General features: G+C 45.0%; 1 protein-coding gene across 2 annotated transcripts; it reads left to right on the forward strand.

The window, feature by feature from the left end:
• Positions 1 to 421: 421 nt before the first annotated feature.
• Positions 422 to 24954, forward strand: LOC124209602 (cGMP-dependent protein kinase, isozyme 1-like). 2 transcript variants are annotated; one of them, XM_046607654.1, is made up of 14 exons: positions 422 to 865; positions 8892 to 10536; positions 12884 to 13200; positions 15491 to 15633; positions 16068 to 16205; positions 18081 to 18250; positions 19826 to 19928; positions 21215 to 21353; positions 22186 to 22542; positions 23058 to 23289; positions 23369 to 23532; positions 23624 to 23809; positions 23906 to 23972; positions 24072 to 24954. In XM_046607654.1, exons 2-14 carry the CDS (start codon positions 9262 to 9264, stop codon positions 24177 to 24179), a joined length of 3399 nt encoding a protein of 1132 aa, XP_046463610.1. In that variant the 5' UTR covers positions 422 to 865; positions 8892 to 9261; the 3' UTR covers positions 24180 to 24954. The 2 variants fall into 2 exon arrangements, with proteins under 2 accessions (XP_046463610.1, XP_046463611.1); XM_046607655.1 differs by lacking the exon at positions 422 to 865 and adding an exon at positions 4870 to 5142.
• The last annotated feature ends 1814 nt before the right edge of the window (positions 24955 to 26768 follow it).

Genomic DNA, 26768 nt, shown 5'->3' on the forward strand with positions numbered 1-26768 from the left:
CTTTTCCTTTGAATTCCTCTGGTCGATTGGGTCGCGTGATCACACGCGAACGACACGGGCACTTGAGAAATGTTGTGCCACCGCCATCACCACCACCGCAAAAAAAAAACCTAATAAAAATCTATCTCATGGGGGGGACGGTTTCTTTCTCTTTCGTTCATTCCTTTTTCTCTCTCTAGGGAGGCAAGCCACACCCACCCAACAACAACAACAACAACAGCGCCACGGTTTAGAGACACAACCCGTCGACGCTCCTCTTTCCCAACTTCTTCTTCTTCTTCTTCTTCTTCTTGTATTTGTTGTTGTTGTTTTTTTTCTTCTTTCTCTTTCCCGCAGCGCAGCAGCAGCAAATTACCCCGGCCACTGCTGCTGCTGCTGCTGCCGCTGCTCCAAGACTTTCTATTAGGTCGAGAGAGAGACCACGCGCTGGTTAGCAAACATTCGGGATCGTGTAGTCAGCGGGAACGGTTGTGTGTGTCGGTTGTTTGCTCTCCTTGGCTTGGCTGCTGCTGCTGCTGCTGGCCGCTCGCCTCTGTACATCACAGCCAGCCGCCCGTCGAGTGTGTTGGACTCTTCAGGTTCATACCTGTCACTGTTATTATTACAGATCTGGACAAAGAAAGAGAGAGAGAGAGAAAAGCTTAAGGGGAAGACGGTTGTTATTCTGCCCATCCGATTTAAACAAGAAGAAGAAGAAGAAGAAGAACGGATTTCTTGTCGAGAACGTGAACTCTGCCCACATCGGTCGGACCGACTGTCGGTCAGTCAGTGTCAGATTCGACCCATCTCGTCGACACCTTTTCTATTAAGAAAATAAAAGGCCGGCCGGTCGGTGGAAAATCCATCCCAACTTCAATTCATCCAGGTACTTTTTAGAAGGTGGAGGAATTTTACTTTTTCGTTTTGTTTGGCTCCAGCCACGAAAAACAAAAACGTGTACAGTTTTGTCACGCTTAGACTCTCCTCGTTTGTTGTTTGCGGGAGCCAACGACAGACACGGCAGGAAATGCCAGGCGTTTCGATTTTTCACTTGTTCCCGTTCGTTTTATTTTATATTTTTGTTCTGTTTTGATTTTATTTGGCGTAGAGAGAAAAAGACAAAAAAGAGCTGGGCGAGGAGATAGAGGACGCCAAGAGAAATTTGCCTTTATGATAATTTCGGGTTGTTTCGGTTCCCATATTTGAATCAATCGGCGGCACTACTCTCTCTGTGTGTGCCACTCTGTCCTTGAATTATAAATTTTGATTTCGATCGGAATCAAAAATAGCCGCTGGTCGCGCCAAAATTTTTTTTTTCTCCCCGTCGGGAGGGATTTAATTCGAACGAACGAAACAAATTTCAACCCTGAAATCTAATCCCCCCCTCTTGTGTCTTTTTTCAAACTAGAAATAAAATCAAGAATTTATTTTTTGTTATTTTGCGGTGCTGGTTTTTTCCAGTCTCTTTGAAATGTCGGAGATTTATTGACTGTTTGGGGGTTTACATGTTTTATGAGCGCCCAGAGCGATGATGTGAGTCAACCGAGAGCTATATTACCGCATGCGCTACTACAATTCTTCCCAGCCTAAAAGTCACAGGATTGCCCCAACAACAATCAGCTGAGAAAAATAAAAAACAAAAAACTTTCACGAGAATGAAAAGGAAAAGAATCGTAGCAGCAATCACACAGGCTGTAGAGCGTAACGGGAGTCGAAAGGAAAAAGAAAAAAAGAAAAACGGGGGCGAAACCACCACCAATCAGATTGTGTACAACCAACCCAAACAAGAGTGGTATCCACTCTATACGGTCGATGGCCATCAAGGATTTTTTTTTTCCTCAAGGAGAAATGAAAATAAACTTTAAATAGAATTTCACCATGGAAAGTCACACACACACACACACGCGCTGCTCACGCATTATACAGCTGTATAGAATGCGCGATTGTAACCGCGTTCGCTTCTTTAACAACACCGCTCTCTCTCTCTCTATCTCTCCCGCTCTTTAAATTGTTGCGGTTGACTTTCCACGTATCAGGGGCTCATCATTTCGGCCATCGTTTCGGCTGATTTTGAGTGTGCGAGTTTTTCTTCTCTCTTTTCGTAGGAATAACTAAACCGAATCGTCGAATAACCGAGAGACTCGTGCGTGAAAAAATAAGGAAAAATAGGCCCGAGGATCTTTTTTGTATAGAGACCCACCCAAAAAGCTCGAAAAAATTCATTCAATCGAAAATGTCTTTTTAGGACCGCCGACTGGGGCCGATGGCCCAACCTTCATTCTCTAACCTTTGCATCGATGCACCAAATGACCAATAGGCACGAAATTATAATAATCTCCCAACTTGTTTTTTTTTTTTTTCATTTTATTTTATATCTGAATTGAATATTTTAAACGCAGCACGTCCGAAACTCAATGACGACTTTGACCCGATATCCTGTCCCGTAGTAAATCTAAACACGCCCGGGAGCGTGACACTCTTTTTTTTTTTTTTTAAGTGTAGTAGAGGAAAAAGAAATAAAATAACAGACAAATGATGTCATGTATTATTTTATTTTATTTTCACGCGTTCAAATCGAAATCCAGTTGAAAATCAAATTTTTTTCCCCGGAAAAAAAAGAAAAGTAATTTTTTTCCTGTTATTTATAAACCTGACGTGATTGCCGGCCCTATAGCCCTACTCTATCACCGTCTAAAAAGAAAAAAGAAAAAACTTATTGCTCAATAATGGTGGGCGTCGTCTTTCTCACAGTCTCGTCAGACACCGTAGGTTTTTTTTTTTTAAATTCTGCCAGCGATACTTTCATTTCCGACCGTTTTTCTTTTCAATTCCTAATCATCTCGTTGGTATTTTCCTTTTTTTCGAAATTCTTCTCCATCCTCTCCGCCGCTACTGGTATGAGAAAATTCCCGTTGAAAAAAAGTTGAATCAAACGGGAAATCACTTTTGATTTCGATATCTACGTCTTGCCTTTTATTTATTTTTCGAAAGAGATAAAAGGCTCACCATCGAGCTTGTCATTCTTAATTGAGACTCAATGGGGGCTATCAGCAGCGCCGAGCAGCCGAGTCGGTCGTCCCTTTTTTTCTTCTCCTGCGCTGCACACGTACAACCAAAACAGCTCCACAGATGATGACGTGAAAGCCGTGCAAACAATAACTTGTTTCTCTCTCATCTCCTGCGCCATCCCCCCCTGCCTTCCTTTGATTATTATGTATCAATCATACGCACAATGCCATCCCCAACCAGCGTCTTGCAACACAAAGCGAGAAAAGTCTGACAAACGCAACAACAATCCCGCAACAATCATACAAACTGAACATGTACAAACCGGCAGTCTCCTCCGCGAGCGAAACAAAACTTGTAGCCACAATCTGTGGCCCCCCCTTTTGGCTATGTTAGCTCGTCTCTCTCTCTCGTTTTCTAAGTAAATACTCTAATGTACAGCTGCCGTGAGTCTCTGCGGGACAACAACAGTTGCAGTTGCAGTTGCAGCGGCAGCATCCCTCGGAGGAATGACGTGGCAAATAAACAACACCTGCAACAACTCCCGACTGTCTCCAGCCCCCACCGATTGCAACCGATAGCCGCCGCGCTCGTTTTCCTACAACAAATTTCCCAATTTGTACTTTTTTTTCTTCTTTTTTTCCCGCGACTGAATTCGTTTTTCTTTTAAATAACCGAAACATCAAAATCGTGTCTCCTAATATGTGCTGATGACGGAACGATATTATTTTTTTTTTGTTTTTCGTGAGCGGGAATAACCGACTGACATCTATACTACTGCGCTCTGCTCACCAAATGATTATGGTAGACAATAAAACACCAGCTGAGCCCCCCCTAACCTTTTTTCCATTTTTTCCAAAGTGCCAATTAAAACCGCACGACACTGTGTCGGCCCCGCACTGCGCGCGTTTTTTTCCCCAGCCACTTTTATACATGTGATATTGACTTAACTACGCGTACGTGATGACCCTGTGACATGTCTCCCGAAATATCGCCGCAACCTTATAGACGATATATGGATTCTTCCGTGCAAACGCCATTCGCCGATGATGGCCACAACATCTTCCCTTCCTTGTATAGACTGTCCGTCCGTTTTTGCGGTGCGGGGTTATTCGACAGGCTATACAACCAAGTTATGATCCTTGTTTGATTCCTCGCCCATCATGATGACTTACTATTGAACCCAACAAGAGTGGCCGTCGCCATGGCGACAGTACCTGGCACATACACATGTGTGCCAATCGACCGCAACCAGCAAGTGCCGCCAAGGCTATATCTCCTTCCCCACCAAAACTATAAAGATATCCCAAAACATATCTTTTTCCCACGGAATCAAGCAAATAAAAAATCAAATAAAAAAAGATAGCCGACAGGCTCAAAACAAAAAAAGAACAAACGAGAAATGGTTGCGTGAAAAACTTTTGTGCGATCGAATGATTAAAGAGTCGTCGTAGTACATGCCGAGCTCAGAAAAATATACAGGGAATGTATGCATAATAATAAAGATAGGGTGAGCTTTTGAGACTATCAAATGTGTGTGTGTATGAGAGATATGATGAGCGGCGCTTGCGTGGCATCCCAACGCAAAAGAGAAAGAGAATTCGGCCACGGTCAGCCGACAACCGCCAACTAGTCGACCGGACCGCGTTTCGCCCAGTTTCACAAAGTGCCTGCGCTATACGCTACGTACACAGCATAGCCTTTCCCAACGAAACCAGGCTCTGTGCTGTGCTCTGCCATAGGTGTCGAAAAAAACGCCGGCCTACAACGTGAACGGGGTTCCCGGTGCGCGTGCGAAGAGGGAAAACGAAAGAAAAAAGGCCAAGTTCTGTTTATTGTTTGTGTATGTGTGTGTACCGGGACGGGCCGGCTGATGTGCTGCGTTTGTTGTCTGCGGTAGATCGCAATATATATCAGCTGCCAACGCCGGTCCAACGGTCATCAGTCTTGGCCCCTTGGCATTATAACACGCCAGTCGACTCTGCCCTGTCGTCCGCTCACGACGTCGTTCGATTTTTTCTCTCCCCCCACGAAAAACAAAGAAATACAAACATTAACTTTGGTGTGTGTGTTTGACTGGGCCGTGATATTGCACAGCTCGACATCTACCAGACAACCCAACTCTGGTTTTATTTAAAAAATAAAAATAAAAAAAAGGTAAAGGAAAACAATCTATTTCTTGTACTAATAAACGTTGATTGGATTCATTCGACACAGACCGAAATCTTTTTTTATGGCCTCTAATTCCAGTGATTTCCCGAAAATGAACGAAACTCGGGAAAAAAAAATAAAAACTTTCTCTCTCTCCTTTGCGCTTTTTATCATTTCCATTTCGTTCATTGGCTGCGCTAGCTAGGCAATTGGGGATAAAACAAGACCTTGATGGCGGCGGACCCCGCAACATTTAAGGGTGGGATTTTTCTGTCTTTTGTTACATGTGCCTTCGGGACCCGGGGGGTGGTGGTAGTGGTCATCGCTGGGTCCGTTTCACGCCGAAGGTATATTTATAGCCTTTCATTATCCCCCCACCCGCTCGCCTGCTGGCCCATTGTCGGTGGAAAACTGTCAGGTACACACACAAGAGAGTGAGAGACGGAAACTTTTATATTTATTTTCGCTGGTAAGAAAACGGGGCACTGGAGCGCAAAACCAAAAAGGCAGCGGAAACGGCGGGTGGAAATAAAAAACGGGCCACTCGTCCCGCGTGAGAAAGTTCTCGTTTGAAAAAAAAAAAAATGTGACGATCATAGGCCGTTTTCTTTATTTCTCAACTTTTAAAAATTGTTCACGTTCTCTCTTTCTCTCTCTCAGCCAACGCGCGTGTCCGTCCAATTCGTGTGTGCGGTTGACCTAAATTTGTTTTTCTCTTTTTGACACGGTGCGCGGCAAGTGTGCGTTCCATTACAACTTTTGAGACGGGAGTAGCAACGGCTGTCAAAAACCATTTTTCTCGGCTCGGCCATTCTCTCATCTTTTAGAGTGTTCCCAGCCCTTAATGATCCTCCTGTTCTTCCAATTCTTGAACTTGTTCAACTACCGGCCCGGCCCGGATCTCCTTCCCACCAGCGAGTTTCGTACCTCCCAGTTTTACGGCTGCTCCTCTTTTCAATCCAATAAATAATTCCGATCGTGTTTTCCCCCATCCGATCATCAGACAGGGCAGCAGCAGCTGGACCTCAAATGTAAAATGAAGCCCAGTTGTTTCTTATTTAAAACGGACCAGGTTACAACAAAAACAAAAAGGAAAATAGTCTGCCATCGACCGGTGCGGCTCTATCTCTCGACATGGAGTATAAAGACATTACTATTATTAGTGTAGGCGTGGCCCTTACGACGACGATAGAATGAAGAGTTTGCTGATGTTTCAATCATCTCTCTTTCTCTCTGGTTATATGCGTAGATAAAGACAATCGTTTTTGATGGATGACTTGCATCAAAGTTTAATCGCCGGTTGTTGTTTGTCCGTCCGGAACGCATCATCATCACATTTCCCCATTCGATCCACCATTCAAACTCCTTTTGGTATCGACTAGACTCATCTCTACGTGCGTAGTATGCAAGCAACAAAGTAAATGACGAGTGACGGCGAGGGATGGGGCGGGGACCCGTCTCATCCGGGTCCCAAACGGGCGGAATGGATCGCCCCGCAACGGCAACAAACCCAAAACCAAACAAAAAAACTATAGTCGGAAATGTTTCGCGAAAATAACCGTGTCTGGTGGTGGTGGAATAGAATAATATCTCTCATCACATTTTCTCTGTGTGTGTTCCACAACAACTCCCCCCTCACTAAACCCCGCCCAGTCTGGCTGGGTCCTTTTTCATCCGTTTGTTTATTTTTCCTTCCCCTTTTCCTCCGCGTTTATTTGATATATTCCTCGATGCTGCCCAAATGCGCACACGCCAACCCGTTGAAACAAATTGCCCTCTCCCCCCCATCCAAGTAACTATACACAATACGGCCGAATAACATTAAAAGCCTATACTATAGATACATGTAATAATAACACGTATGATACCACCAGTCCGACCCTGTGTCACGCATCGGACTGCTGATGTGGCCCTGCCGGTCGGCCGCTGCCAGCTGGCGCCGGGCAAGAAGCTAGAGAGAATCCCGCGTGTCGTTTCGGTTTTTATTATTCGCGTGCTGCCCCAGTTCTTTACGATTATAGGCAATGATCCTCCCCCCCTTACCCACCTCACCAACTATATATACAACTCTACATTTGATCTATATCTTTAAAAAAAAAAAGCTTCTTTTTCTGCGTCTCTGCGGGTCACGTTACCGAAAAGGCGCACAACTGGCGGGAATAATCCGCTCACTTATCGAGTGCAGTCATCTGGCCAAGCAATAAATTCCATTGTGTGAATGAGCAGCCCGGCGCACAATCGTCTCTCTGTGCGATGGCAGAAGCCAGCGAAAATACGTAGAGATATAACTCATCTCTTTCTCGTGATACGTGTAGATAAATAACACGCTGCTGCTGTTGTCGAATGTTTTTTTTTTTGTTTTGTTTTAAAGAACCTGGACTTTTTACACGGACGCCGATTGTTTCGGGGGGCTATTGCCGAAATGATGAAAGTTCGCCCAGTTTGTCTTGTTAAACGAAAGCAAAACAAATAACGTGACCGAGACCACAAGTCAAAAAAAGCGGCGATATCGATCGATTTTGGGCTTGTAACAAAGTCACGAAAACATTGTAAGTGTATGAAATACAGACTCATTCGGCGCCAACTCCAGATGTTGCCGTTGCGAGTGATTAAAATAAATAGACGACATGATTTGTGGGGAGAATGACAGACGACCGGCCCGGTACTGGGCAACAACAAAGAAAAAACACGCCACGACTTTTGATTTCGGTCGGGAAAGAGGGAGGGGGGTTGAAAAAGAAATTATATAGACCCCTCGCATGATGATGTCACGATCCATCATCGAAGAAAAAAGAAAGAAAAAGAAAAAAAAGTTTTATACGTTTCACAAAATTGAATATTCTCCAGCCATGAACCAAAATCATCCGGCGATGATTACGGTGATCCCCCTCTGGGGGGCGTGAACGGGTGGGGGGATTGGATTTCGCCAGCCTCGGCTATTCTCTTTTCGCCTATCGAAAGACGGCATCAAATAATTGGCCGGTCGTGATTTCACATCGTTACACAACAGCAGCAGCAGCAGCAGCTTGGCCAAAAAAGAAAAAAAAAAAACCCAAAAAACTTTGGCGGGAGTCGCTGGATGGCCGGATGCGTAATGGGGCGACGACCGTCAAGGCCCCAAACAGCAGACTGATGGGCATATTGCCCGTCGTAAATCATACCATATACGTCAGAGAGTGTGTGTGTGTGCGCGCACCACACAGTGGACGCTGATACATTAGATATACCCGCGTGATCTAGCCCAGGCCGTGATATAACCGTGAGGATGAAATCATCGTTAAGAGAAGCCAACCAAATAAAACAAAACTCTCCGTCGTGTTTCGTTTGGTTTCCTTTCCATTTAGAAAACAACAACGAGACGACGACGAGGCCTGCGGCCGCATCGCTCACAGCCAAAGATGCGTGTGCGTGCGTGTGTGTGGTTGTGTGTGATGCGCGTGCCCGGCCAAAAGATCGTCAGAGTCAAACGATTCGAAACAAAAAACAAAAAAAAAAGTCGCGGAAGAAGAAAAACAAATTTTGTTCTTCCAAAAATGCAAATGAGTCAGGTAGATTCCATCCATCAACCCGACAAAAAGGGGTCCCCCACTTTTTTGGTGGGTTGGGTGTGTGTGTGTTTTCGAACGTGTGTTGTTGTTGTTGTGTAACAGAAAAACGCGACCCCGACGGGTCTTTCCTTCTATCTTTTTGTGTGTGTGCGTGATTATATAAGGAAATAAATAATTAGATTTTTCTTTTTCTTTCAAATCCTTCAGGACAGGAGCAGCTGTGTGTCTATAGTGCGGTTGGGCGGCCAGTCGACGAAAAAGTATTCCCCTGATATTTCTCACGACAGACTTGTGTAGACGATCGAGTTCCGCCGAAGGACAAAAGGTGTCGCCGTCGGGCGAATTTGGCATCTGCTGGGAAGAAAAAAGATCCCAGCCAAGAAGAAAAAAAAAATAAAAAAAAATAAATGAAATAAGCAAAATTCGGAGAAGAGGCCAATTACAAGATAGTCCTGGGTACGCCTTTCCCAAAGAAAAAAGAATCAAACCCCACCCCAAAAAAGTAAACTCGTAAATATTTGAACAATTCCCGTCCCACTGGCCTGTCCATCCACCACCAGGAGTCAGAAGAAGAAAAATGGAGTCGTCTGGAAACAATCACGATAATGATGAGGAACAAGGCCAACAGCAGCGGACCGCCGCCTCGCGTTTCACCAACGTGAAATCAGAGCGACTGCCAGAGCAACGACTGCCGGGCGGCGGACACACCGATGGGTTGGACATTGAGCAGGAGCGCAGCAGCACCAGGAGCGGAGGAGCAGCAGCTGCTCTGTCGTCTACTTCGCCCGATCCTGCGCAGTCGAACAACAATAGCCAACACCAGACGGCCGTTGGCGTGACTTGTTCTTCTTCCAGCAGCAGCGCCGTCGGCCCGTCGAGTCGAGTCGTCGACGGAGCAGCCGGAATCGGGTCCAGTGCTGCTGTTGCTGGTGGCGGTGGCGGTGGTGCTAAAGTCGCCGGCGGACCCGTCAGTTTGTCGCAAATCCTGCGCGGCAGCAGCGGAGGTGGTGGTGGTGGTGGTGGTGGTCACAGTGTTGTTGTCGTCAGTCATAGCAACAACAGCAGTTGCAGCAGTGGTGGTGGTGGCGGGGGCGGCGGAGCAGCTCCTAGCGCTCCTCACGCTCACGGGGTGGGAGTCGGCAGTCAGACCCCGTCCGAACGGGCGGCCAGTCACCCGCCCGCTCTCGTTCCGTCCCATCACCACTCGTCGCCCCTCTATCAACAACAACAACAACAGCACCACGGCGCTACGAATGCGTCCAACAGCAAAACCACTCCTATTCAGCATAGCAGCAGCGGTGGCGGTCACCACCACAATTATCAGCAGCAGCCAACCAATTTCACGTCGTCTATCGGCGGTGTCCGAATTATGGGCCACGGGGCGTCTTGTCTGACCGGCTCGGCCGCGCCCGCCTCCTCGTCGTCCACCAACAATTGCAGCGTCAGTTCCTTCACGCCACTCCAACGCAATCAGCCGACGCAGCAGCAGCACAAAGGCACGGCCGCATCCGTCGTCCCGGCCTCATCCACGACGACGACCCAACCAAACACAACGACGACGACAACGGCGGGATCGACAGGATCGACCGACAAGAACAACACCATCAACAATTCGACGACCGTCAGAGGTGGCAGCAGCAACAGTGCGACGGCTGGTGCTGGAAATAACAAAATGACGGTGCCCGAAGACTACCACTACCTGTGCAATTTGGTGCCCGAATTGAAAACGGAATTAAAGGAGCGCGAATCCCGGCTGGATCTCTACCAGACGGAAACGCTCGAACTCAAACGGCGACTCAAGAAACGAGACGAAGAAATCGGACGACTCCAACGAGAAATCCACAAGCTCAAGGTGAGATCTACTTAGACAATTCATGTCATACCCAAGTGATTACACAATCATTTGTGTGTGTGTTTGTTTTGGGCCTTACACGTCGACCTGATTGTGGTTACAAACGGGAAAAAAACTGGGTCAAACAGCCCAAAAGTCGTTTTCCATATCGGACTCGTTTTTCTGTACCTAATCGTTGCGGGTTTCCGGTCGATAACTGTTTCCACACCTTGAACGGGAAAATTGCGCAAAGTCTCAAAATGTTTTCGAGTCTGAAAGTCGGAGAAAGATGAAAGACTTGCCAACCAGCACTTAAGTGTAGTAGTAGGTTACAACCCATTTGCCCCATCAAATATCTGTTTGTTTTTTCCTTTCCTTCCTTTCTGGGTTAGACGTTTTGTGGGGGACTCCTGCGGGCCCGGCACAGTCGGAAGATAAAGGATAATACACACAAGACAGGAAAGAGATCATCATCATCTAGCACGCGTCACTTTTCTGCCAGTCTCTCTTGGTAGGAAAAAAAAAGGCGTTTCCGCAGTTCTTTTGATGAAAAATGAACCGCCACCGTCGTCTACTTTGGCAGAGTAATTCCGTCTCCACACACATGAGCAATGGGAAGACTTGTAGGAGAAAAACAAGGGGCCTGCGATCCTTATCGCATTTTGACGGACAACAACACGGGGTGGAAGGGGACTGTTGGGAAATTTCGGTAATCTTAATGATTTTACCGCGTTTGCACTTTGAACTTTCCACTCGTTCCAACCAGCCCTTGATCAAATAAAGTTGGTTGTGCAATCAAAACAAGGAAAACTCAATCAAGTCGAGTCGAAACTTTTTTTTTTTTTCAAAAGAGAACCAGAAAAACATTTAAAAAAAAATAAAGAAACGGGAATTGATTGGTAGATTTGACTCGACCGTCGTAATAATGGCGCGCGCTCGACAAACTCCCGCGGGAGATTCAAACAATCGCAAACACAAAGTGTGTGTAAACAGTAAGAAAAGAAAAGGGTGGTGGTGGGTGGGCCTACCATTTTTCTTCCGAGCAAAGTTATCCGATTTTTCTAATGTTTAATGGCTCGTAACCAGGAGAGAGAGAGAAAGAAGAAGCAAAGTGCAAGTCTGGCATTGGCGTTTCCAGGCCGCCGCCTCCTCCTCCCAACTCCCAACTGCTCCTCCTCCAGTCTTTCGCGGCCCATAGAGTCCGGCTGCTCACGATTTACTGGGCAGATGAAATACGCACAAGTAACGACACACACACACAGAGAAAAAAAGAAAAAGAATCAAGAAAAATAAGAAGAAGAGGCCAGACATCCGCCGTGTCTTAGTAGTTTTTCATCTCTTATTTTTGTTGGTTTCCTTTCGTGTTCAATATCTCAGGCGACTCCTGCGTTCTACATAACCTGTCAAGGCAAACGGACAAGAGAGAAGAAAAACGACAATCTATTTGTTTAGATACATATAGAAAAAAAAAGAGACGCAGTTGCATAAGCCGCTCTAACAGCAGCTAGCGGGAGGAGTCTCTCGTGCCGACGAAAATGTCTTGTCAAACTCGCTTGCCAAATGGGTTACGCTCCACTGCGGCATCTCTAACAATAACAACTCCCCAGCGCCCCCGTTCTACCCCACTATTTTTCTTCTCTTCCCGACTGTCATTCCGTGTAATTCCGCTTTTATTTTATTTTTTCTCCGTGAGTGTCATTACGCAGTTCCACACGGACCAATCCCGCCCAGGCCAGACTTTTTGTTCTTTCAAAAAAAAAAAGGAAAAATGGTCCTGGATGATCGCTTCGTGTTTACAGATTTGGCCGTCGAGAGTTCCCTGTCTAATCGCCGTTCAAACATTTGAGCGCGAGTGACAGGCACAAAAACGACGATGTTCAAGCGAAGCTGCTGGGTTATTTACCCGTCAATAACCAGGCGACTCGGTGATGAGTGCGCCCCATCACCGAGACGCGAGAGAGAGAGAATGTTGACACACACGCACAAGAATTCCGTTCGGCGCGTGGGAATAATCACGCAACTCTATAGAGACTCACTCTCGTTCGGCTTCCATCTCTTTGGACGGATATTTCACACAAGTGCTACGTGCCGTCAGACGACCAATGGAATGGCGTCTGTCTATAAAGTTTCTCCCCCACTACTACCGGGGGGATTTTCAAGGGCTGATATAAAAAAAATAAAAATAAAAAAAGGTTGGCGATGAATATATGGAAAGTAGTACCCACTTTAAAAAGGGGAATGTTATACTCGGTAGAAATGAATAGAACCCCCATGCAAGATGCCTGTCATCACGGCCATTTCCCAACGGATGATGAATGTTTGTAGTTATTTTCTTCTTCTTCTTCTTCATTCTTTGATATTTTGGCAGAGCGTCCTGCAAGCCACTTCCCGCGGCCAACAGGATGGAAGCGATCTGATGTCAGCCTTGCAAATCACCAATAACGGCCAGCAGACGACGACGGGCGGAATCACTTCCGGACTGCAGTTGCAACTGCCGGCATTGTTCGCCAAACGTCAGGGCGTGTCCGGCGAGAGTTCCGACCTGCACAACCATCACAACCATCACAACAACCACGGCGGCCATCACGGCGGCCACCAGAACCGCTTGCTCCTGGCGGGAGCTCCCAACAATCAACAACCAGGCGACATTTCCCTGCTGGTCACTTCTCACGACAAAGATTTCCGGTACGTTTTTTTTTTCTCCCCCCAAAATTCAAATTTGAAAATTATTCTTTTTGGCGCCAAATTTCATTCATTTCGTGCGCGCGCAAAAATAGAAACATTCGGCTGACATGGCGGTTGAATGAGTTATCGATTCAACGGTATAACAAGTCCTAAAAAAACCCACCAAGTCGTGCGTGAATCCCAGAAAATAAACAAAACGAAAAAAAAAAGGTTGTCGGCATCAGCCGCCGTCGCGCACTGCCGTCCGTGTCGCTTTCGTTCGGGAATAATTTGTGTGTGTGTGTGTGTCGTGAGTCAACAAATATAAGTTTCCAACCCAAGTGCATTCGACCGCCTCCTTTCTGGAACACACACACACACGTAAGGGCCACGGGAGTGAAGTGCGTTTCGAATCAAAATGTCAACAGCCTCACGAATTAAGAGAGAAACTTGGCAAAAGGCAAACTATTTATTTTGGGTTTTCCTTTTTTCAAAAAGAAAAGAAAAACCACTCACGAAACACACACACAGAGAGAGAAAAGAGTGTTGACTCTACCAATTCGTCATCGGGCCCTGACAAGATTAACCGCCACTAATCAAACGTTCATTGCGCCCGCAGAGGGACTGCACGAAAGAAACGGACACTCTACTAGAAAACTAATATCTGTCGGACATATCGATTTCTATATATAATCGAGTGGGGATAGGGGGAGGGATGGTGATGAACTGTAAGGTGAATAACGATTGCCTCATGTGTGATCATCAATAACGAAAAAGTTTGGCGCCGGTGCGAGAAAACGAGCTGATGGCATGACTTTCTGTCGAGCGGGATCGACACATCGGATGTCGTGTCGTGTGCGTTTGATTCCATGTTGTTTCCCCGGTAGCGTTCTATGGAAGGGTGGGGAGGGTTACACTCTTAACTCACGAAGAGTGAGCGTGAGCATCGAGTCGTGAAATATCCTACCCCTACTGTTTTTTCTCTCTGGCTCGACCCGTCATTACTCTCCCGTTGTGTACCCGCTTCGGGGGTGGCAGCTACTACTACTACGTACGTCGAAATATTATATTATTATCTGATATCGAAAAAGGAAAAAGTTTCAAAAAGTTTGTCAGAAAACGACTTTAGTTTTCTTGTTTGTTCGGCGTCGTTATTGTCACGCCACTTGGGCCCAGAATGGCGCCATCGATTTAATAATCCACGGCGGGCAGAGAACCGGCGAACTACAGTCGAGAAATCGAAGAAGAAGGAGAAGCCCGAAGGAGAGAGAAAAAACAATGTCACGTAGAACAACAGTCGGGAGGGGGGTAGTTTTACGGCTGTATGGATTTTCTTACAGGAACGAGTACACGAGTACTACAACGTCAAAATATATAGAGTATTACCCCAAAAAACGCTGCTGCAATAGAGATAACTCTTTGTTGATCGTTGTTTGAAGACCCATTTTCGTTGCTGACGAGAGTGGGAGGGCTAAAGCAGTTGGATTCTTCCGTGTTGACTTATCGAGTAGCTAGAATTTTCACAACAAAAGAAGAAGAAGAAGAAACACTTTTTTTTTCAGCTGGAATTGTTGTTGCTGTACAACTTTTGTCTCTCAATAAGTCAAACCGAAATGGATGTGTTTCTTCTTCTTCAAGTTCGTAATCGTGACAGCATCGAAATGACTTTCGGCTCTGGCCCGGTTCGTTTCACAATCAAATAAGATTTTCAAAAGTTTGGACCCAGATTTACCCCGAAATATAAAATAAATCGCTTAAAAAATAGAAAAACGACGAAAAGATCAATATTTTAAACCGGTCGGTCGGATCCTTCCGGTTGCGCTCTGATAGAAAGAAAAGGAAATAATCAAACGAATAATAGAACAAGACTTGTTTTTATATATACAAGAGCTGACGTACGTACAAGCTACTAGCCATTGCACCGTCATATAACAACTTGGGATCTCTTGCAAGCTTCTTGTCGACTCTGGTCCCTAGCCGCTCCCACCCCATAAAGTATATATATAAATATCTAGACCGTAGTAGCACTGACAGAGTTCTTTTCGAGTGCCATGTCCTCCTCCCAGGCTACCGGCTGTTACACACATTTATTCCTGGAAAAAGCAATTTCGCAATCTCTTAAAGCCTTCGAAAACGATATGCGAGAGAATAAAAAAGAAACCCATATCAAAACAAAATAGCACAAGACATTCGAGTGAAAAACCAATTGTCGATCGACTTTGCTAGCTGCTGTTCTATTCGGGAGTGGGGGGGATTTACATTGTTATCTTTAATGATTTGTTTTGTTTTTTTCTTGTTGAATTTCAAACAGAGCCAAACAATTGATCAAAGATGCCGTTATGGAGAATGATTTCCTCAAGAATCTGGACGCTACCCAGGTCAGAGAGATTGTCGAGTCCATGTACCCGCGTGAATTCGAGAAGGGCAGCTACGTGATCCGCGAAGGAGATGCCGGTATGATTGCAAAATTTGAAAATAAAAGGAATTTTTATCTCGTTTCTCTAGTGGTGTAGTCCATTCAAATCAAAATTGTAACACAAGTTTTTAAAAATTTGGGGGTAAAAAGAAAATGTTTAAATTTCCCGCAGTTGAACGAAGAAACCGAAAAAAAAAAACATGCTCTGTATAAATAAAATCCCGACTTTGATTGATACCGAGAAATGATGGCATTTCCAGCTCGTTTCTCAGTCTAGTCGGCCATTTATGGCAGCGCCATTTGACCGTTCAAACAGACAGAAGAAAAATATAAAATTTCAAAATTTCGTTTTTCTCCCCAGTGCAACTGAAAGTTATTTTGTATCTAGTCCATCTAGTGCGTGCTGTATAATATAAATAGAGTATATCCAACATTGCTGAGAAATGTACATTTATCGCTGTTTGTTGGACAGGATCACATTTGTACGTGTCGGCCGAAGGGGAGTTGGAAGTCATCCAGGGTGACAGAGTACTGGGCCGGATGGGACCAGGCAAAGCGTTTGGTGAATTGGCCATCCTTTACAACTGTACGCGGACAGCATCCATCAAAGGTAAAACGCAGCCCCATCACACACACACACACAACATCATACTTTCGCCTATATCCCATCCCATTTTATACAAAACATCATCACCATTTTGATTCATTTCACATTTCTCATATCGCTGAGCAAACGAAACTTTTTCTATTCCGCCGTTTTCCATCAAGTCGATCGAAATTCCGCGAATTTCATGAAAAGAAAAAAAGAAACTCGATCGACTTTTACTTTTCGGTGGCGGGGGGGGGGGGGGGACAAGAAAAAACGGCCAAACTTTTCCATTCAACACGTACACACTAACTTATTGAGCTTCTTCTTCTTTCACGCCTTTCCCGTTCTGATCCGCCCACGGGTGGCGTCGTCGTTTCGCCCTCTACACTTGACGTGATAAAGTAGAAGGGGGGAAGAAATAAATAAATTTTCAAAAAATAAAAATCCTGTCAAGAAATAGAGAATCCCAGCCACAGGAAACAGCCACCGACTCGACAATAGGCCAAAGTTGGAGGACGGATCAGAAACACAGCAAAATTGAAAATAATATGCAAATGGCACACAGTCCCGACGTTGGATGCTGCCGCCAGCAGCAGCTGCCATTTGAAACGCTCGGATGTCTTTTGAATATGTTCATGTGTCGCACACCGCAAGAGAGCCCAAATTGAATTTTACAGCAAAGGCGGGCGGGAGGGAATTTCATTGCACTTCCTATTGACACTTGCGTGAGCACAAGTGGGTGGGTGTGCCTGACTGAGATGTAAAGAGAGTGTACACTTTCTCCCGACGAAAATAGCTGGGGATTTCTGTGAACGTTGACATCACACAAAGGACAGGAATAATCGAATCTTTACGACGAATAAAAGAAAGAAAACAAAAGCAGAGGAATATCGAATTCCATATGAAAAGATCCTGCAGCCAGAACGTGGGCAGCAAAATTGCATTGGATGTTGTACCACAAAAGTTATTAGACACTTGCAATTCTATTAAATGGAGTAGCTAGATTCAACATTTCGAAAAGATGAAATTTTGCCAAAAAGTTACGAGACTCTACGCCAAGAAACCTAATGCCGGTGGTGACCACATGCTTGACGTAATCACGGTGGGTAAAACTATTTCGGTTGGGCAGAAACTTTCAACCCATTTCCAACCAACAGCTTGCATAGGGTAAATAAACGAATCACGACTTACTACTTGGACGATCCAGATGTTCTAGAAGTTCCAATGTCGTTCACAGCATCAGGGTGGTGGTCACACTGCAGGCTCTAACGAAATGATTGAAAGAAGGAGGCATTAGGTTTCGCAGACATTTACAATTCAGACAAGGTGCAGAATGCAACTGCACGATACTTGAACACAAATGAAACTGCCATTACATTTCTCACATCCAGATATTTCTGGTGACTGCAACGATGAAAGGAAAAGTCGATAATAGTTATTCGAATTCTTCCTTCTCTTTTTCCCAGGAAGATGAAAACTCCAGCCAAGATTCAGTCTAACACTCGGTCTAACACGATCGACTTGGTTACTTTTATCGATTAGTAGAAAACCTTTTTATTTAGTATTTTCTTTTTCTACGACCCACGTGACTCTCTCTGCTGGTCCACAAACAAAAAGAGAGACGAAAGTTATTATCGGCCATCATTTGTTCTTGGTTGATTGCACGTTAACACAAATAGCACACGTTTGGCGCCACGACTTTGACGAAAAAAGAAACTGGAGCAGACGACGCAATCATCTTGCAATATAAACGGACGTTGCCAATCAGCAACCGATCTCAAATAAAAACACCAAAAAGCAAATTGCTTTTTTTATTCTTTTTCTTAATAAAACACCCAATATTGTATTGTATTATTTAATAATAAATATTTTTATTATTATTATTAATATTTCCAGCCGTGACCAGTGCCAAAGTTTGGGCACTGGACCGTCGAGTCTTCCAGCAGGTGATGAAGAAAACGGGATTGCAGAGGATCGACGACAATCTCAAGTTCCTACGCAGCGTTCCACTCTTTGAGCGTCTCACGACCGATCACATGTCCAAGATTGCCGACGTCCTGGAAGTGGTCAGTAGACTATCTAAACCCGCCCCCTTTTGTTACGTACATATTTGTGTTGTGGGGGGTTATCGATCCTTGCTCAGGCCCCGCTCCACCCATTTTCCCGCACGGAAGGATTTCCTCTCCCTTTATTTCCTGAATCTCCGACTGCTCAGTTTTCCCTGTTGTCATTGCCCAGAAGGAAACGATAAAGAAATCTTCTCTGCTCCCGTATCATACCGAAAAGCGCGGGGAATATGAATCTTTATTTCTTTTTCCGTGTGGTTGAACGTTCCGCGTGATCCCCCAGCCAAACAGGAGCGCATAGGAGCCCAGCCTTGACACAAATAGCCGTCACAGGCGTTGAAACTAGGCGCCGAGATCTTCTACAGTAAATGTACGAAGAAAGGGGCTGCCGCCGGTTACATACACACACATAACCGCACGCCAAAGCTCACATATGAGAAGTTGCGGGGGAAATGGAAGAGATGGGAGAGGGAGGGAGGGAAACTGTGCGGATGAAATGAGAAACGGAACCCCGGAGTGGGCGGGATGAAGCACATATGACAGATATGAAACCCCCGCCGAAAAAATATAAAAGATGAGCATATCCCAGCTCAACAAAAAAATAAAAGAACATCTTCTGGTTGTGTCATTAAAACCCTGCGGGGCGTTCGCCAATCACATGGAAGAATATCAAAATAAATAGAAAAAGATAAACAAAACACAGAAGACAGAACTGAGTGTGTTTAAACATGACGACCGAAGCGATACGTGTATCATATCCAGATCTAGGCAAATCTCTAAAGAAAAGAGATTGCGAGCTGGGAAATATTTTCATTTGGTCCGCTTAGTCACGGCAGCAGCTTGTTAGATGCGGACAGACGGGCTGTGTTTACACGCGACTGGGCAGCAGCAACGACGATTGCAAACTGCCAACTAGAAAACCAGATGGATATAGTACACACACACACGTCGTCCGCCCCCCAGTATCTATTTACACGCTCATGTTGGAATATATAGGGACGACGCCATTATAAACTATGTATCCCGGCATCGGCAAACAGACTATATACTGTCCAGTCTTGGTTTTGTTTGCTGGCCGTTTTTCTTCTTCCAGGGGTTGCATGTCCGATTTTGGGTGAAGACACAAACGAAATATCCTCTCAACCACTTCACTTTGCGTGTGTGACACACACACAAAAGGATGAGCTGCCAGCAGTGTGTACACACACAATGTTTGTCCGAGAAAAGGTTCGGACTGAGCTGTCAGAATGTCTTTTTTCTTTATTATCTTCTCCCGTTTTCTTCCTCTATTCAAATGTCGATTATATAACTTATTTGCATGTTGGGCTACCCTCCCCCCTTCCTCCCACTCCGCTCTGTTGGCATTAGCCATTAAGACGCATTAGCCGGGCAAACTCAGCACTTTAAAGGCACCAATGGGGATTAAGTCCGAGTCCGTTGGCCCATCCTTGCGTGAGTGGGTCACGCGCGGATCCTCTAAATTTATTCAAAAGTGTGTTGAAAGGATAAAAAAACGTTTATCGATCTACTATAATAATCGATGTTTTTGTTTGTCTGGGGAAAATGTACGTGCAGGAATTCTACCCGGCGGGGACGTACATCGTCCGTCAAGGAGGTCGCGGTGACAATTTCTTCATCATCGCCAGCGGCCGCGTTCAGATCACGCAACGACTGCCCGGTAAGCCAAATTCTAACTCTTAAACAAAACAATGATGCAAATAAAGATAAAAGAGATGGCGGAAACAAATAAGAAATCAAATGGGGCGCTCGGCTCGGCTCCTATAGAGTTCAGAAGAGCAAACTTTCGGCTAATAATCGTAAATTTCGTCGTCTAGCTGCTGGATAGCGCGCGCGCGCAAGTCTGCATATAGTTAGTACTACAGTGGATCTAATAAAAGTTAGGAGAGGAAAAACGAAAACTTTGACGGCTTCCCAAATAACTTTTTCGGGTTGCCGTGAAATATCAAAAGGGAAAAGAACTTTCAAAATACACACAAGCGCGGGAAAATAAAAGAAGAAGCCCTTGAAATACAGTCGACAATATTTTAGACTCTCGCCGTCTAAAAGCGATGGATCTTTCGCTCAACTAGAATGAGAGAGAGAGATGTTTGATTGGATGTGAACCGGGGGGCTGCCCTTATATTCTTTCCAGCACAGGCAAATCACACACACACCAGACGGAATAAGAAAAGGGAATCAGAGATGCACATCATATCGATTTGGAATCGATCGGCTGGCAATGGCACGTTCACGACCCCTTCCTTTTCTTTTTCCGGGATCCAGCTTGACATATCAAGACTATAGAGAGAGAGAGAGAACAAACAAAAGGGCTGCTGCTGCCCATCAAGGCAAATGTCAGACGCTAATGCTTTCTGCACGGGGGGGAAACAGAAATCAAAGACGAGCTTTTGGTATAGGTGGGTGGGGGAGTTCGATGTGATTTACACAATAGACATATCAGGAAATAGATACACCCGGTACACCCCGCACAGTGTACATAATAGAGACAGGATCCGGTGAGGGAAAAGTTGCCATTACCGTCCATATCTTATAGAGATAGTACGTAGCTACAATTATATTGCGTGTGTTTGGGGCTGGGCCGCAATTCTATTCTACAAGACACAGCGAGTTGAAATTCAGATTGGATCTCGAGTATATCTCTATATACGTACTGACAGCGTCACATGACACATTGAGAGTATAATACAGACAGAAAAGACGATCTCCTCAGACTGGCTGGCTGCTGGTTTAATATATGTGGTAAGAGAGAGAGAGAGAGGCGATCGATTGTCTAGCTCCCACTCTAAACCGCCAACGGTTTGGCGTTCTAGACGTCGTCGGCGGCCATCACTGAGCAGACGAAACTCGTTGTGTCGAGTTTGAATCATTCATTTATTCCAATCGAAAGTAAAACGATTTCCCCTTTTTTGTTTCATTTCCAATCACCATCAATAAAACAAACAGGCAAGTTGGAAGAGGAGGAAGTTCGGGTGCTGGAGAACGGCGACTACTTTGGCGAACAGGCCCTGCTGAAAGAGGAATGCCGCAGCGCCAATGTCATCGCCTTGCCACCGGGCGTCGAGTGCCTCACCCTTGGACGGGAGTAAGTTGTCTCATCAAACAAGCTCCTATATAGCTCCTTTATTTGATTCTAAATTTATAAGTCATCATTTGACGTTTGAGTTGTACCAAGTGCCCGGCGCTTCCGCTGGAAACCTCCGCACCGCGCGCGTCAATAAAACGTATAACACATTCCGGGGTGTGGTCGCCCTAATGATCTTTTAAAAAGCGCAGGGGGCATCCATCTCTACAAATGAATAATTCAAAAGAGAGCCAGAAGCAATAGAATATCATTTGAATGGCACGTGCAACTATAGAGAGCGATCCTGTATTCTATTTAGTCCTCATTAACGTTGCAAATTCGGCAATTCAAATCAACCGCCACACGCATGCAAACTCGACACAGTGAATGCGGATCAAGTCTTTTGTGTGTTGTGCAACGGGAAGGCTTGATCTCTCTAACCAGCACCAATCGCGGAACCTACTACTAGAAATCATTGATCTGGGTCCCCCCTTTAGGGCGGGGATCACTACCCAACTGGTTCGGTTCACGTCAAGAGTTGAACAAGGATTTGTATTTGTTATTATATATGGCGTCTAAAAATAAATCAGGATAAAGGGGGGAGAAAAAATAATAAGAAAATAAGGAGAAAAAAAACTTGTTTTCTCTTTCCATGTAGCGCCCAGCACTTCCATTCATCATCAAAGGGATTTTCCCGCGTGCAGGGCACCATAACAACATCACGCTCCTTTGATCCTATTCTTCTTCCTCTTCTTCTTCTGCTTTTCTTCATTTGATTTATTACTTTTAAAATATTTTCCCGTGTCTAATTTGAGATTTGTTTTTGAATTTTTTAAATTTTCCCGCCGATCAGTTCGTTCATCCAATTGATTGGCGATTTGAGCGAATTGCGCGGGAAGACGTACGACGACGAGTCACGCGGATTCTCTTCCGGCTCGAGTTCGGTGAGCAGCCGGCCGGGCGACAGCGGCATCCCCGTCCAGCTCATCTCCGAATACGCTCAAGTCCGACTGGCCGACCTGGACGTGGTGGCCACCCTGGGCATCGGCGGCTTCGGCCGCGTCGAACTGGTCCAGTGCGCCTACGACCGATCGCTCACCTTCGCCCTCAAGTGCCTCAAGAAGCAGCACATTGTCAACACGCTCCAGCAGGAGCACATCTACAGCGAGAAGAACATCATGATGTCCTGCAGGAGTCCCTTCATCGCCAGGTAATCATTTTATATCCGAATATTGAATCCTTTTAAATCGTATTATTATGATTACTACTGCAAGTTTTTTGGGGATTCGGGAGATGATTATACTCGGAGGGCCAGTTGCCATGGCAACACTGTCGACTCCTCCTATGGGGAATGCACCCTTGGATGTGTATACAACACTAACGCACAGAGTATTTGATCCAATTTATGGCATGATATAAAAGCCGGGATGATTGTTGCCGTGATTCGCCTCTATGGCACATTCTTCACGTAGCTCATCATGCTAATTAATCTTTTGATATTCATTTCCCCCCTACTACCCGACGGGTCAATGTACCTACTTGCGCATCAAAGCGACTGGCTCAATATTCCGATCGATATCATCAACAAATAAGTTTGAAATTTTGGGTTTAAAACAAAATCGTTCTTCTTTTGTTTTTTTATTTAATTTCTTTTCCTTTTGGGTGGCGGCGGCATTTTTGAATTTCATTTGTTTTGTTTTTGTTTGTCATGTAATTTAATATTAGGCTGTACAACACGTACCGAGATAACAAGTACGTCTATATGCTGATGGAGGCCTGTCTGGGCGGCGAGTTGTGGACGATCCTGCGTGACCGCGGGCATTTCGACGACGGGGCCACTTTGTTCTACACGGCCTGCGTCATTGAGGCCTTTGATTACTTGCACTCGCGCAACATCATCTACCGCGATCTCAAGCCGGAGAACCTCCTCCTGGACAGTCACGGCTACGTCAAACTGGTCCGTCCTTTTTTTATTACATCATTGGACTTTGTATTTCGCCATTTTCATCGCTCACGCGGAAATATTTCTCTGTCAGGTCGATTTCGGTTTCTCCAAACTGCTGGGCGTGACCAGCAAGACGTGGACATTTTGCGGCACTCCCGAATACGTGGCTCCCGAAATCATCCTCAACAAAGGTCACGACCGGGCAGTCGATTATTGGTCGCTGGGCATCCTCATCTTCGAACTGCTGACCGGAACGTGAGTGATTCCTTTTGATTCATTCGAATTAAATTCGTTTAAAGTCGGATCATATGGACAATTTTATTTACGGGTGCTGGAATGTTTCTAGGCCGCCGTTCACTTCGCCCGACCCGATGAAGACGTACAACATCATCCTGAAAGGCATCGATCAAATTGAATTCCCGCGCATTGTCAACCGGGCAGCTCAAGCTCTGATCAAGCGCCTCTGTCGTGAAGTGCCTGCCGAGCGGCTCGGCTACCAACGCGGTGGCATCGACGACATCAAGAAGCACAGGTACCATTATTCATCCCCCTCATCAAATTTTTTCCGTCTATTTGCCCATCAGCACAGTTGAATTAAATAATTGAATTTCTCTGGCGATTTTCTCAGGTGGTTCCAAGTCTTCGATTGGGATGGCCTGTCCAACCGGACACTGGCGGCCCCCATCACCCCCGTGGTAAGTCTTATTGATTATTATAATCTGCTACTGACAGCTGTGCGGGAGATTCAAATTGTTCTAATGGGGATCGATCCGGTTGATTTAAAAACAAAAAAGGTTCGCGGTCCGGCTGACTCGTCCAACTTTGACACCTACCCCAAAGAGAAGGAATCGCCGCCGGACGAGCTCTCTGGATGGGACGTTGATTTCCAGTTGTGCAATTGACAATTGACATCCCCCCTCCTATCCTGGGCGGAAATGTCAAGCGATTAATCGAACCCCGCCCCTTTTTGATCAGACACACACCCACGCAAAAATAAATAAGGAAATCACCTAGAAGGAAACTGACACACACGAATAGACGAAAGTTAAAGAAGAAGAAAGTGAAGCAAATTTGGTCTGGAACAGAGTTCGTGCTCGAAATTCGATTGCTATCGCCCAGCACAATATCTAAATTCTTGTGTGTGAATAATATCTAATTCGATTACCCACACACACCACCACTTTATACAAGAAAGAAAAAAAGAAAAAATGACAAAAACGTATGTATAGATAATTAATGATTACGAGCTGATGTAATAGGAGAAAGAAAAAGTCCGAGCGACGCCAGTTGTTTGTTCCTCAAGTGCCTCTCGTCTCTCCTTTTCGCATTATTATTATGATTATTATTATTATTAAAAAATTGACATATTATAGTTATATAACACAATTTGCTGATGCTACTGCTGCTGCTCCTTTTGCTCCCTTTTTTTCCCCTCCGGGCCTGTTCATATACTATAAATTTGATTTCACATTCATTTTTTATCAACTCCTTTCCGCAATCCAATTTGTTTTCCCTCTCTTTACAGTCAACGAGGCACTGCTATAGACTGTCGCGCGTATTTCAAAAAAGAAACAAAAAAACAAAAAAAAATTGAAGAAGACACACAAATTCCTAAAAATGACTTTTTCAATGTTTGTATCTTATTCATTTTATTATATTTTTCATCTTCTTCGCCCACTTTTCCAGTTTTCACTTCCAGCAAACAAAAAACAAGCAATCTTCCACTAAAAATAAAAAAAAGTTGAACATTTTTTGAAAAATTTTCCCGCCCACCAGCCCCCAGGAATTTAAGAAAAAAAAGGGAATTTAATTTCGACAACAAAAGATTTAAAAACAAAACAGAAACCCATAATAATTTGTATTACATGTTTGTGTACTATATTATACATTACACACACACACAACACTTTGCATCGCCGGTTTGCTAATATGCCTATATAATTCTAATAACAGCCCATTATTCATTCATTTGATGATCAACTTTAGGACATCCCATCATCGATACTCTTATATCTCGCAGCCCTCCCCGCCATCCATAACAATGAAGAGCGCAATAATATTATGTAAGAACGGAGATTTTGTGACACCTTTTATCATTTGGGCTGCGCCGACGGAAATTCCCGGCCGAACAATCTAATACAAGCCGGCCAGCGTGATTATTTATGCTGGGCTCACGACGACGACGAGAGAGATCTACTCTAGACAGCGAAACAAGGCAGCCATCCATCTCGTTATGCTCAACGCATGTCAAGTTAACTAGATGAAAGCCCAGCTGGTATAAAATAGCTGCACGTTGTTAGCGACGACGCCGGGAATATCCATCTTCTCTAGCTCGCAACCATTTTGCGAGATGGAATCTTTAGATATTTAACGCATATACATAGCTTCTTTGAGTCTTTCGGTCGTCGGAGAGCCTCCTGCTGCTGATGACGATGAGATTCGGTTGGCACGATCCCATGCGGTATTATGTTAATGTCGTTTTATTTTTTCCTTTTCCCTCCTTCTACATGTGCGATGCCTGTTTTTTTATATAGACACCAGCCCGTGTGTGTACAGTGCTGGCGGAATTTTTTTGGCGCATCCGCCAGTCGATCCTGTCATCAGAAACTATTTTGCGCGTTTCCGTCGTTCAATGTAATAGCAGGAAAAAGAAGAAAAAGAAAATGAGCTCGCAGTTGCAATAGGACCTAGAGCGTCGATCGATATTACGTTAGAGAGAGAGAGAAACTGGCGGGCCGCGATGTTGTTGTTGTTCTATGCAGCGCTATGTTACAGCACAGCGCCACAGCCGATTGTGTGTACTATTGTTAATAGATGCCGAGCGCTCCTACTATATAGTATATACTTCTCATTCGACGCCGAATTTATTTGATGTTGCAGCAGCTTTGATTCTTTCTAGTTGCAGTTGTTATCATTCTCGCAGCGCTCGCCCTTTTTTCTTGGCGCCCTTTTCGCAGCGCACAAACTAGGCTCGTTGAAATTCTGGCACGTACATATACCAACGTCTCGTGTATAGTCCCAGCAACAGAGAGTATATACATTCCCAAGAGAAAAACGACTTCCGCTTTTGTGTGTGTGTGATCTAGCTATTCCAACCTGACTATAGGCTACTACTATTTGTTCTTCTTCTGATGTCTCCGTGTGATTAATACGACACAATAACAAGACGAATAAGAAGGAAGAAATACTTTGATTCGTTTGACGCCGAGAATTTCGCTAGGAGCTCGCCCCCGCAATCATATCTAGTAAAAAGGGATATGTTCAACTGCGCTGAACAAAAAGCCAACGACGGAGGAGGAGCTGGTAAAAACACAATAATTCTCCGACGTCGAGTCTCACAACAATGCCGACGCTTGTATTATATTTTTCGCTGTCTGCATGTAGACGCGGCAACAAGATCCCATATAGCTAGCAGCTATCCAGCAAGACGTATAGACCAACAAACACACACACATATATTTCTATGTGTGTATTGGGAGATGAAAAAGACG

Source organism: Daphnia pulex, chromosome 12, assembly GCF_021134715.1.
Source record: "Daphnia pulex isolate KAP4 chromosome 12, ASM2113471v1".
Taxonomy (NCBI): domain Eukaryota; kingdom Metazoa; phylum Arthropoda; class Branchiopoda; order Diplostraca; family Daphniidae; genus Daphnia; species Daphnia pulex.

Excerpts from the sequence above, each read along its gene's own strand:
- LOC124209602 (XM_046607654.1), top strand. The coding sequence starts at position 9,262 with ATGGAGTCGTCTGGAAACAATCACGATAATGATGAGGAACAAGGCCAA. Across the intron at positions 18,251-19,825 it reads TTGCCGACGTCCTGGAAGTG|GAATTCTACCCGGCGGGGAC; the intron begins GTCAGTAGACTA and ends ATGTACGTGCAG. Across the intron at positions 19,929-21,214 it reads GATCACGCAACGACTGCCCG|GCAAGTTGGAAGAGGAGGAA; the intron begins GTAAGCCAAATT and ends TAAAACAAACAG.